The 12,636-nt window shown below is 48.7% G+C and overlaps 1 protein-coding gene across 1 annotated transcript in view; it reads left to right on the top strand.

The window, feature by feature from the left end:
* The window catches only part of PWWP2B (PWWP domain containing 2B), a 13,133-nt gene extending 2,187 nt beyond the window's left edge, over nucleotides 1–10,946 (top strand). Inside the window, exons 2-3 of the mRNA XM_009997547.1 lie at nucleotides 25–1,531; nucleotides 10,415–10,946. Coding sequence (XP_009995849.1) covers nucleotides 25–1,513 — 1,489 coding nt within the window. The 3' untranslated portion in view covers nucleotides 1,514–1,531; nucleotides 10,415–10,946. The remainder of the gene's footprint in view (nucleotides 1–24; nucleotides 1,532–10,414) is intronic.
* The last annotated feature ends 1,690 nt before the right edge of the window (nucleotides 10,947–12,636 follow it).

Here is a 12,636-nt window from a genome sequence, read left to right as displayed (position 1 = left end):
CGGGGAAAAGCCTCCCAAGGGCAGGGGTGAGGAGCAGCTGCCCCCGCTCCTGCCCGCCCCGCCGCCCGGCAGCCTGCCCCCCTACCCCCCCTACTTCGAGGGAGCCCCCTTCCCTCACCCGCTGTGGCTGCGGCACAGCTACAACCAGTGGGTCCCTCAGCCGCCCCCACGGACTATCAAGAGGACGAGGAGGCGTCTGTCGCGGAACAGAGACCCGGGCAGGCTGATCATGAGCACCATCCGGCTGCGCCCCAGGCAGGTGCTCTGTGAGAAGTGCAAGAACACCCTGAACCCCGAGGATGAGAACGCGGCGAGGCAGAACGCGAAGACCAGGAGGAAGCTGAGCGTCCAGGACAAGGAGCAGAAAAAGCACAGTGACTCCGACTACGCGGAGAAAAGGAACAAAAGGGAAAAGAGGGAAGAGGACAAATTCTCAGGGGAGCTGGTGCATCGAACGCCGGTTATAAAGATATCCTACAGCACCCCGCAGGGGAAAGGCGAGGTTGTGAAAATCCCTTCCCGGGTGCACGGCTCAGTCAAACCGTTTTGTCCAGAGCGAACGTTGCAGAACGGAGGGGAGGACCAAGAGGAGACCAGAGACTCTGAACGGTGTCGAGAAACCAAATGTTTAATGGACAAGTCAGCAGGCAGCCAGCTTGCTTCCATTCCAAAGCTGAAGCTGACGCGGCCGGTGCACCCCAGCGCCGACGTCCCGCCCCCAAAGATCCGGCTGAAGCCCCATCGCATCAACGATGGTCAGAGTGTCTCAATTTATAAGGCAGAACTGATCGATGAAATCAACGTCCTGCAGAACAGCAGGGAATCCAACCCTGGCGCGTTCTACAACGATGAATCCGCAGACAGAAGTTTAGCCGAGGTATCTTCAGGGAGCTCAGGTGAAGATGATGACTTTAAAAGGTTTCCCCAGGGTAAAGAGGGACACGATAACTTGGCTTTCCTTATGAACTATCGGAAAAGAAAAGCAGATTCTTCTAGTTTATCAGTGTGTAGCAATGACAGTCTAGACGAATCCAAGTCTTCTAGTTCAGAAGTAACATCACCAGAAATGTGTGACTTTTTGCCTGGTGATGATGCGTCCGTCTCTTCATCTTCAAAAGATGAGCGTAAAATGGTGCCGCCCCTGACAGTCAGACTGCACACCCAGAGCGTGTCCAAATGCGTCACGGAAGACGGAAGGACTGTTGCGGTGGGGGATATTGTTTGGGGTAAAATTCATGGTTTTCCATGGTGGCCAGCACGTGTTCTTGACATAAACCTTAGCCAGAAGGAAAACGGGGAGCCTTCGTGGCGAGAAGCTAAAGTATCATGGTTTGGTTCTCCAACGACTTCCTTCTTATCTGTTTCAAAACTCTCTCCTTTCTCTGAGTTTTTCAAACTGAGATTTAATCGCAAGAAGAAAGGGATGTACCGGAAAGCTATCACAGAAGCTGCAAAGGCGGTAGAGCACCTGACTCCAGAAATAAGAGACCTCTTAACGCAGTTTGAGACATAACTTTGCCTCCAGCATCAGGTGAGTGCTGATGGACTAATGCTTCCCATGAAAAAAATGTTGGTTTGCATTTGTTTTTCCTTTAAAACTGACGTGGGTAACTGTTAAATGTCTGGCTGTTGGTTGGTGCTGGTAATTTCACAGGTGGTAAGAACCGTTAGTTCCAAGCTTCAGGGGAGGACCATGGGAATTGAAGCCTCTGCTCCCAGAGTGGAGTAGAAAGCAGTTGACATGATGAGGGAGCATCGCTTGCTCAGAGCTGGTGGGATTGTAGTCATGCATTAGCACTGTTCTCAGCTAGGATGTGGCAAGTACGGGGGATACTTCGTGTGCATCAAAACTAGTCCTGGGGCGCTGGAGGGCTAACAGCTTCTAGACCTTTACATTTCTCTGAAATATCTCTTGACTTGGAGAGCTACGAGTCCTCTTGGAATTGAGATTCTGTTTATCATACCTGGATGCTGATGCCCAGCAGTTACCTGTAAGTGTTAAGGGCTCTTGGAGGCCTTTTGCTCCCCTGCAGTTTCTCTAGCTCCTCTGGTATGGATTTCTTATGAAGATACTTTCTTTATGGCTCTTCAAAATGATTGTACCAAAAAGCTGTCTTTAACTAGGTATTTCACTATTTCTCACAGCACTTGGGGTTTGGCTTGCATCAGAAATGTCAGCACGTTGCTGGGGAATGGTCTGGACCATTTAATGTAATTCTTTTGGGCTTCATCTGCAACGTCTGAGGACATAAGGTGGGAACAGAAAGGTGGGAGCTGATTCTTTGTAATGCCTCCACCTTTGGCTTTTACTGGTTGCAAGGATGGAGGGAGATGGGACCCACTTTCCCATCAAACAGTCAAAGCTATGCCCAGGATGAAATTTTGTACCAAAAAAATACAGGATGTATTGTGATTGGGAAAGGAAATACCATCTGTGATTTCAGTTGGTGGTGCCTACTGCACTGCTTAAGGTGTCCAGACAACTGGGCACGTGAGCAAGTGAAAAATGTATATTTGAGCTTCATCCTTGATCTTGCCCCTTCAAATACTGCTTAACTAGCTGAAGACTGTTATATCAAGAGTGTTTGGATAGATGTGGAGTATAAATAAACCTGGTGCCCAGAATAGGCTCTCCTCACCAGTGAAGGGATGGTGGTCAGAATCCATGTCTCCAGAATGAACAGGAGACCTGGGTTATTGCAGATGTGGTGAATATCTGAGCTGTAGGTACAGAGCAGAAGGGCTGGAGCAGGTCTGTAACTGGGGGAACAAAGAAAATGTGAAGAATAATAGGAATAAAGGAACTGCTTGTATTAGGCCAGACCCTTAATTCCCTCTGCACTTCAGCCAAACGTCTCCATGTATATATGGGTATATCAATACATTTAAGGTGTTCCTCCATTTCATTGGGCTCTTTCAGCTGCCTTTCAGAGGAGAATTTTCTGCCTTAGGTGTGTCTAAGGTGAACTGCCAACCCAGTCTGCCTGTCTGGAGATAGATACAATAGCTGGAAAACTGCAGTTGTTTAAAACTAGAAAAGCAGAATGAAATTTCCATGTTCCATGTGTCACTTAGATTTCCTTGAATTTTTGTGAGATGAAGCTGAACTATTTCCCTCAGTTGTTTGTCAGCTGTTCTTTCCTGAAGTGTGTAGCTGAAGTTTTCACTGATGTTTGCAGTTCCTGAGTCCTCGGACCACAGTGGTACTTGAGCTGCAGTTACATCTCTGAAAGCTTTGAGACCTTTTCAAGGCAGCACAGCCTTATATCTGATAAAGTAGTTTCTAAGAGCAGGCATCGGGCTGGTGATATTGCACATGGCCCCTGTGAAACCCATCAAGGGCTTGTTATGGTTAGCACAAAGCGTCCAGGAGGGCAGGAGGGGCCTTCAGCCGCAGCACTTTGCTCGCTCTGCCTGGGCTCATCCTGGGCACGGCAGAACTTTGTCACTGTTTGACATTTTCTGTTCTGACACTTGCTCTTCTGGCTTGTGGTGCTGTCTGAAGCGTGGAGGGTAGTTACTGGGAAAAAAATGTAGAAACAAATCAGGAAATCTATGAATGCATATAAAACTGGAAGAAACTGCAGGTTTTAAAAATCTTTATTTGGGTTGGAAAAGCTGCTGTGAGCATTTTATGTTTATATTATTCTGGTCATACGTTTTTTGCAAAGAAAACAGTTTATTAAAACCCTGTCATTAACTGACTAGTAAAACAAGCTTTCTGGAAAAACAGGCAGACTGTCTATCTGTAGAAGTCACATTTGCAAGACCCTTGATTTAGAGTAGTGCCAGGAGAATCTGCCCCCTTAGCAGCATCTTGTGCTGCCTCGTAGCTCCTCTTTGCGTGCTGGGAACAGAGCTGCTGTGCAGGCTGCCAGTGCTGCAGAGGTGTCGTCTAGTTTTAAGGCAGCAGATACCAGCTTGTGATGCCTTCATGGCTGCAGGTCTCTGCTGTCAGCTGGAGGTGGCTGTGGCCAGACCCCCAGCTCTGGCAGTGCTGAGGCAGCAGGCACTGTCCCTGACCTGCTGTGTGGCCCTGTGCCGTGTTGGCAGCCCAAGCCCCCTGCATGGCTGCCCTGAGAGGCAGGCTGGCTGCCCTGAGAGGCAGGCTGGCTGCCCTGGCTCGCAGTGAAGGATGTTTGCCTTTCCCTTCAGGAAAGCCTGGGATGGGCTGGGAGGCTGGGGTGAGGCCATGGCCTGGCTGCTCATGGCAAGCCCTGCCTTTCACAGCCCTGCTTCTTCCTCTGGTGAGGGACACCCTGCTCCATGTCTGCTGCTCCATGGCATGGCCACTGCTGCTCCTGGCTCTCCCTGTCCCAACAGGGGGGCCTGGTGCTACTGAGATGTGGCCAGAGGGGCAGGAGACACAGGCCAGAAGAAGCTTAGCCTGATGTTTGGGAAGTCATGATAGTGTCACAGGCATGGATGCCTTGGAGCCCCTCCCAGTTTACAAGTTTACAGTATGTATAGTCATTTGCTTTTTCAGTCTGGAAAATCCTTTATTCTTCCTCCCTCCCTTTATCCCCTATGCCCCTAAGCTGTGGCTGTGGAACCATTAAACTTAAAAATACTGCCCTTTGAAGGTTTTAATTTGATTGCTATTAGCGTAACAGACCCACAGTATCAGTTCATTTAGCTGTTTGTCACCAAGCACCCGGTTACTGTGCACAGCAAAATCAAAGCTTGCTGCATGCTTGCTGGGTAGAGTAAGTGCTAATGTAACATTTGGAACGCTGGGTTATGACTTCACCTTCAAAGATGTTCAGGGCTTTGTATGTGCATGTAGCCAGCACTGCTTGCCAGCGGTTTATGAAGCAACATAAATCATTCTTCTTTTTCCTTTTGCTTCTTCTCTTTGGCTCTGCCAGTGGCACAGAAAGGTTCCGTAACTTCACATAAAGTTGTGGTGGTGTTTGCTGTGATGGCTAAATTTTTAAAAAACACCTGCCTAGTCACATAAAATATTTCAGCCTGGAAGATGAATGCTTGAGATTCTTCTTGGCCTGGTTTCTGGATGGTTCAGTCAGCTTAAAACCAAGTATCCAACTTAATTACTGTTTCTCAGCCTTCCTCCAAACAGCTTGGAGTCAGTGTCTCTGCATGCTAATACAGAGTGGGAGAACAAGTCTAAAATAGACTGCATGGCCTGCTTGTGTGCCCAGCGCTGGCTGGGGCTGCACGTCTGGTGGCATCCTGCTGATTTTCCTGTTCCTGAAAGCACTTGTACATTTGACTTGTGGCCACAGCAACTGCATTTGGAGACATCCAGATCCTTGCAGCTTCTCCCTGTTAGTGCCACCTTGCCCCCCTGTCCCTCCACCCTCTGCTCCCTGGTGTTTTTTGGAGGTGCCACGGGCCATACATTGTGCTATTTCTAACTGCAGGCGGGCTGCGCAGATGCCCAGGAATGTCATCTGCTTACGTGAGCTGTAACTTCAGCTGCCGAAGGAGATTTGTATCAACCCAAGGGCTTAACAACTCCCTTGGCAGTACAGCAGGCTGCTGCCTGGGCTGAGGGTCCCCAAGCCCCCTCTGAAGCTTTGGGCACCTGCTGGTGTCCCACTGTGGTGTCACTAGCCTGGTGTGTGCTTGGGTCAGACCTGGCAGGAGCAGGTCTGGGGCAGTGTGAGGGCCAGGCCCCATCACAGCCCTGCTTCCCAGGGTGGGAGGGACAGGCCACGTCTGCATGGTCATGAGAGGTGTCTGGACAAGGAGAGTGGAAATTTGTTGCTTTGAAAACTTTGACAAATTATGTAAAAGTGAGATGTCTGTAGCTTTTTCTGAATGGCTTTTATGTACTTGTTTCATTTGGAGACTCAAATGGAGGTGTCTAAAACCACAGCTATGGTTGCCCTTTTTGCAGGGAGCTGGTGCAGCAGGGTGGGCCCTTGGGCAGGGTGCTGGCTGGTGGGCAGCCCTGGGCAGCCCAAGGGGTGAAGCCCTTGTGGAGAGAGTCCTCTTGCCTCTAGGTGAGGCTCAGTTCATCCTTCTGTTGCCATTAAGCAGATACTTGCAAAACATTGAGCCACCCTGAGGTGCACATACAGAACAGCTGCTTTGGGCCAAGAGGGAACAAGGCATTTTTGGAAGCTTGGGGATAGCTGTGTGTAGAGAAGGGTGCCTGTCAGTGGGGTGAAGAAGATCTTTGTGTAGCAACCGTGCATTGGTAATGACACACGTGGCCACTTGGCTCGTGAGGCCTGGTGACACAACAGGGTGACACAGGTATTTCACACATTTTAATGCTCAGGTATGAAAAGGTAGGACTTTGAACTAAAACTAAATCGATGTGAAGACACTTAAATGTAGAAAAACTTGCAAACTGTTGCTTTGCAGCCTTGATCCATGTTTTGTGTTCTCTGTACGTACCCATCGCTGACACCGGGATCAAGGTGAATGGAGTGTGTGGGCCAAGAGACAAACCCTGACTTCTGCCCAATCACAGACTTGAGGAAGCTGCTTGCCTGTGTCCTGCACACTAGATGAGGATGAGCTGGTGCCTGTTTGTTTGTTTTTTTAATTTGCTTGATACTCTGTTTTGCAGTCCCCAAGTACCGCACAGAACACGTGGGCTTCGCGTGAGCTGGTTTGTGAACTGTCGCACTGCCGAGGTCTGTGCATCTGAAATAGGCTTCTCGTCTCTGGCAGTGATGACAGAGATGGGCTTAATAGCCAACTCCTGGAGTGCTTGTGCTCTTCATACCTACAGTTCCACACCTCCAGCTCTTTAATCCATTGAAAAGTGCCCTCTCACTTCTCCTGGTGCCTACTCTGCCCTGGTGTGGTGTGGGCTCCTGCCACGTGCACCAGTGGGGATGTCTGTCTGGTGCGTGTGAGCAAGGGCTTTGTTTCCCACACTGACAGCCATGGGTACCAGAAGGCTCTCTGTGCTCCAGTCCCTATGGATGCAGCATGGAGCAAAGGTCCATGTGTGTCTCCTCAGCCTGTGCAAGGGAAGGTGACTCATCTCTCCTCAGCAGGAGAGTCACAGATGCTCTGTCATCGTGTGCCCAGCCTTTCCCATGTGCTGCCCTGTCTGAGCAATGTGATCATCTCTTGGTCACTGGGTATGTGTGCCTCTCTGGAAGGGAGGAGCTGGGCATTCTCTTAATGAAGGTTTTTTCATTAAGTTGATTAATTTCTAAAGGAGTGAATGCTTTTAACTGATGTACCAGTTCCTGTTGAATCTGCATTGTAAGTTGATTAATTTCTAAAGGAGTGAATGCTGATGTACCAGTTCCTGTTGAATCTGCATTAGATCCTTGATCCTGTTGTAGGATCAGACAGAGTTGTTTTCTTTACAAAGCATATTTCCTGTGTGCTCTCTGCAGCTGAAGAAATGAATAGTAGCAAAGTTACTGGTTTAACTTCCCTTATGAATGATGACTTGCTCTGTTTTGATTCAAGCCAGTAAGTTGAGCCTCCATGCAGAAAGTAACCCTTTGTAAAAGCAGAAAGCCCCCAAACCCGAGACAGGATTTTTCATAGAGGTGCTCGGATGGTAGAGCTTAATGTTGGAGAACGTGGCTGCCAACCTGTTCAAGTCTGTTGGATCCTGATGCTTTGGGGGCTGGAGGTGGTTCCAAATCCCCACCTGATGGGCCAGGGATGGGAGTCCTGGCTCTCACCCAGTAACGCACACCCACCCAGGCCTCTTCCTGCAGGAGGAAAGCATGGGAAGGAAGGACTTTTCTGGACCACTGCCAGCAGTGGCCTCTCTACTCTTCCGCTGGCAACTCGGGCTGTGCAGCAGGTACTGTCTTCAGAAACAAAGCCCTGCTTATGAATGAGCACTTGGCTTCAGGTGAGCTTTCTTGGCCTTCCTTTTGACACCCAGCTTAGCACACAGGCTGCTGGATCATGTTATTGTCCTGAGTCAGTTGGACTGCTCCGTGTTCATTCCTAACATGTGTGTCAAGGCTGCAGTCGTGCCCAGCGTGTGGTGTTGAAGCTGCTGCTCTGACTTGGAGATACTTCATTTAACTGAAACCTCTGAAGTTTCCTAGCGACAGAGTGAGAATGTAGGAGTGACTGTCGCTGTGTTGCTCCTCTTGAACATGTGTTGAAAACTCCTGGGTCTGCTCAGGAGGTGAAAACAGACTCCAGAGCTCTTGTTGGTGTGGTCTGTGTCCCTGGCCAAGGCTGGCCTGCAGAGCTCTGTGTTTCCAGGCTGGGGACAAGTGTCCCTCCCCAGGGAGGAGGGATGCAGGGCTGAGCAGTGCGGTGACGTTCCCACATTCTGCACATGGAGCATCAGCTGTTTCCAAGCAGTTTGCTGGTTGTCAGTAGCACCAACTTCCTGCTCTCAGAGGAGAGAGTCCCTGATCTTTGTCCCCAGTTAATCTCAGCGAGCAGCTGCAGTTGGGCCTCATCCCTGTCGCTGAGAAGGGGCAGCACCTGCCCCTGCACTGGCAGAAGCCTTCCCCAGGAGGTGATTTGTCATCATGCTTCTGTTGGGATGGATGCTCCCTTCCTCCAAGCATGAAAATCACAAAGAATAAAACTGGCTTGAGGGCTTGTTACATCCTCAACAAGGAAATGTATTTTTTCCTATTTAGACCAAATATTCTCAGCCTGGAATCTGTCTTTGAAGGGTCACCTTTTTGCAAAAACCATGTGAGAGAGATTCTGCTATGGACCTCACAAAGTCTTTGGTAGGTGTAAGATCATAAGCCTGCAAGGGAGTTTTTGCATGCTCTGGAAAATCTCACCATTTGTCAGAAGATTAATAGATTATCCTGCAAGATTAAGTATAAACTTATACTCTGATGACTATAGGCAATAGTGCCTTGTCATGAGGCATCCCAGTTTTTTTAAAGAGCAGGATACATGTGCAAAATCTGAAGAAGTGAATGAAACCTGATTGCAGTCCTCAGGAATACAGGTGTTGGGGCAAATGCTCATGGTGTATTAAATCAGCTCTTTGAAGTCTGAAATGAAGGGACAATGCTGCAGATCATTCTGGATGATGAGTCTGGGCAAATGGGTGCAGTTTTAGTTCCATGACCACAGCAGAGATGCTGCTGCATTGTCAGCCACATTGGAAATGTGATCATCTTCCTGTGTTTGGTGTTGGCATCCTTGATTTATTGTCCTCTGTACTTGTCACAAACCTCAGCTGCGAGGGGTTTTTAGAGCCCTTTGATCTTTTGCTTTGTAGCATTAGTCCTGTTTGTCAGGAATAGGCATTTGAGCCTGTGTGTCCTGATTTGGCCACATTAGTTGATTTGGCACGGACGTGTGTTGGGGCTGGTCAGGCTTTTGAACTGGCTCAGACTGAATTGCATTTCAAGTGTGGTGCAGCAATGCTTTTGCAGTTGAAAAGTGTAAGGGTAGATCTCCATGCCATTCATTTCTGTTTCACTCAGTTGTTTCACGTATCTTCTGGTTTCTTCAGTTGATCTTGAAGACAAATGGACACTCCCTTTGAGCTCTTCCAAGGCTTCCACTGTGTAACTGGACTTAGAGGACCAGTGCAAGCACCTCCTGCATGCAAGAGTGCAGATGGGGGCTCTCTCTTGGGTGTTTTTTGTTTTGATGGCACCTCCCTCTCCAGCAGATGTGTCTTTTCAAGCCTGTCACCTGTGGCTGGTGGCTGACAAGGAGGCCAGATGACAGCAGATAACACGTCACGTGTGGGCAGCTTCACTACCTTTTGGTAGCTGTGATTTGGAGTGCATGGTTCTGCACGTCTGAGTTCAGAACGAGCCTCTCTCATGCCCTGGTTGCTCAAGGCTGGTCAGTGGTGCTCTGGTGTGCTCAGACACAGCCATTCTTGGGTGCAGGGAGCAGCAGTGTGTTCTCCCAGAGCCGCTGGCCATCCCAGGGGCTCGGCAGGGCACCCACAGGACCTGCTGCTGCACCCTCCAGGTGGGACCTGAGGGGAAGCAGGGTGCCCCTTCCCGGGGGACAAGGTGAGCTGTGACTTCTGCCTCTTCCTTGATGCACCACTGGGCACTGCAGCAGCTGTTGGGGTCTCGAGCAGTTGCAGGTACTTAGAAAAGCTTCTGCACGGCTTGGTCTCGAGGGGAAAATAATCCTGGTTTCTAGATGGTGTTTGAGAAGTGGAGGCAGATGTTCTTCCTGCGGTGCTCCCTGTAGAGACTCATGGCAGATTAACCTACAGTGACCCACCCCGAGTGGGGATTTAAATGTCTTTAAGCCAGAGACTGAAGATTTATTACCATCACTGAAATTCCTGTCATGGCTGTCTGGAGAAAATTCCTGCTTACTTTGGGTCCCTTAAGTTGACGAGTTTCATCCCAAGCTGTAGCTGCTGCTGGCTTTTCCTGCCGGGCCAGCTGGGAGCAGAGGAATTCCTGGCTATATTTAGAGGGAAGCCAGAGCGTGTGCCTCGCTGCTGCTGCCCGGCCCTGCCGCCTGCGTAACCTCTCCCTCTTTCACTTTCTTCAAGGTAACAGAAGATAAGAGCACAGCTGTTCTCCCCGAGGGTCACCAAGTCTGTCACCATCCTGACACGCTCCCCAGGAGAATCTGGAGGCTGCCACGCATGGCAGGAGGACGAGTCTCCTCGTCAGATTGCACTGCTTTTCATCTGGGACAGGTGACAGGCACCGGGACGTGGAGTTAGGAAGCTCTTCTGGTGTGAGGCTGCCAGGAAAGTCTTAAGGATATTTTACCCTAGAATGAGAATCTGACAACTCATATGGCAATGAACTAGGAGAACAGCAAAAACCACAACTTGGAATGTATTTATTACTTAAAAGTTAGCTATTCTTGATAAAATCCCAAAAATTATTGCTGCTGCTTATTTTACTTACAGATTTCACACACTTATTAATTTTAAAGCTACCAAACTTTTACTCAATACTGTACTCTGAGAAATGTAATTGGAGCAGGACATGCAATAGAATGAAATAATTGTAGTGTCTTAAGTACAATGGACTCACTTCTGTGTCTATTAAAACTTGGAAAATGTGCAACACGTAACTATGTGGCTACCATTGCATGTGTTACAGCTTTTTCATGTTTGCTGCAGAGCTGAGAGAAGCAAAGTCTTCAGGTATGTGAACAAGCAGTCACCTGGTACCTTGGATGGGTTTGTGTCCTAAACATTGCCTTTCTTAAGCCACGTGAAAGAGCAGGCAGCTCAGCCTGGGCCTGCTCCTGCTGCCTGGGTAGAGGTGGGGGTTGGCTCCAAATGGAGCGTGAACTAGTATTTTGAACTAACTTTTGTGTTCACACCTAGTTGATGAGTGTCAGTTAAGACCCCTTGAACACATGTTGGATAGAAAGGATCTCCATCCTGACACATGACCAGAAGTGATGAGCAGTCAGAAAACACACAGCCCGCAGCTTTTGTACCAAATTTCAACAACAAATGGTTTACCAGTGACCTATGGATGAACTTTTGAAACTGTATTGATTGATTAATTTTTTTGGTCTTGCATTAGTCTAACTTCCTGTTGGATTCCTTCAGTCTAGCAACATTAATTTGTGGCAATCTGTTGCTCCTGATGCTGGAGAAAACAGTTCAGAGTTAGCCCTGCCAGGTAAAATGTCTGCATGTAGAAGAAGAGGACCTTCAAGCCACAGGATTGTTGCACAGATTCTGCTTCCTGTTTGTTCTTAATCTGTTGCAGGAAACACTGGGGTGAACTGTTGTTGAATTAATGCACAAGCGCTTCAGAAAACAGAATCTCATGTTTTCCTGGTTCGTGCTGGTTCATATTGTGGTCTTTTGACTGTCAGCAACAGAGGTCAGAGCTTCCCTTTTCTGTTCAATGACAACAAAGTTTTAACAAGAAGAGTTCAACACTGAAAAAAACGTTCTGCTTAGTCTCAATAAGAGCATACAGTGTTTCCCAAGGCAAATATGTTCCCCTTGAAACAGCTGGAAGACTGTGGTATAAAACATGCAGACTAAAATGCAGTGCTGAAATAGGACATCTGTCTCCTAAGACCCTTTTTGGCCACCTCTGCAAACGGATCAATAAGCTTCCTGTTTTCCAAAAATAAGCATAGAAAGGACAGCAGTATATAGCAGAGGGACGTGCCCTGCACCTTGTGTGAGGCCTTTATGGAGGGGTTGTTTACCTGGGCACCCGCCTTGCCCATCCCCAGGGCAGGCTGGCAGAGATGCTCTGCTGCTGCCAGGGCTCCCACTCACACAGAGAACAGGTCTGCCTTTCTCAGCCTGTCTGCCTGTCTTCAGGAGCTTCTTTGTGGGTTTTTTCTAGTATCTTCTGGAGCCAGGCTAGGTTAGCTGATGGCTCTGTGAGGTGGTTTCTGTGTTTTTTGCTCACACAGTTCTTTATTGTACAGAATCTCTGCCAAAAAGTGGTGTGCAGAGCTTTTTGGCCGCAGCGTTACAGCAGTAAGCTGCAGGGACTTACAGGCAGCCTTCTGTTCATTTACAAAATGTAATGAAAAAAGAGGCAAAACAAAAATAACCAAAGCCCACTCAGGAAAAGGGCTTCTCTGCACCCATCTCTAACAAAGGGCTGCTCTGGGGCTGGAGGAGACGCCAAGAGCAGCAGGTGAGTCCTGGCTACTCTCCTGAGAAGGCTCATGAAGGTCCCTTGAGTAGGCAGACACATCTTGAAGGCCAGGAGGAGAGACAATCACACCACCTCACACTTGGGGCCACTGATTTTCCCTAGGCTTGGGCTGTGA

The sequence above is a fragment of the Chaetura pelagica genome, unplaced genomic scaffold, assembly GCF_000747805.2.
Source record: "Chaetura pelagica isolate M959 unplaced genomic scaffold, ChaPel_1.0 scaffold185, whole genome shotgun sequence".
Taxonomy (NCBI): domain Eukaryota; kingdom Metazoa; phylum Chordata; class Aves; order Apodiformes; family Apodidae; genus Chaetura; species Chaetura pelagica.
This window is presented reverse-complemented; position numbering and strand designations above follow the sequence as displayed.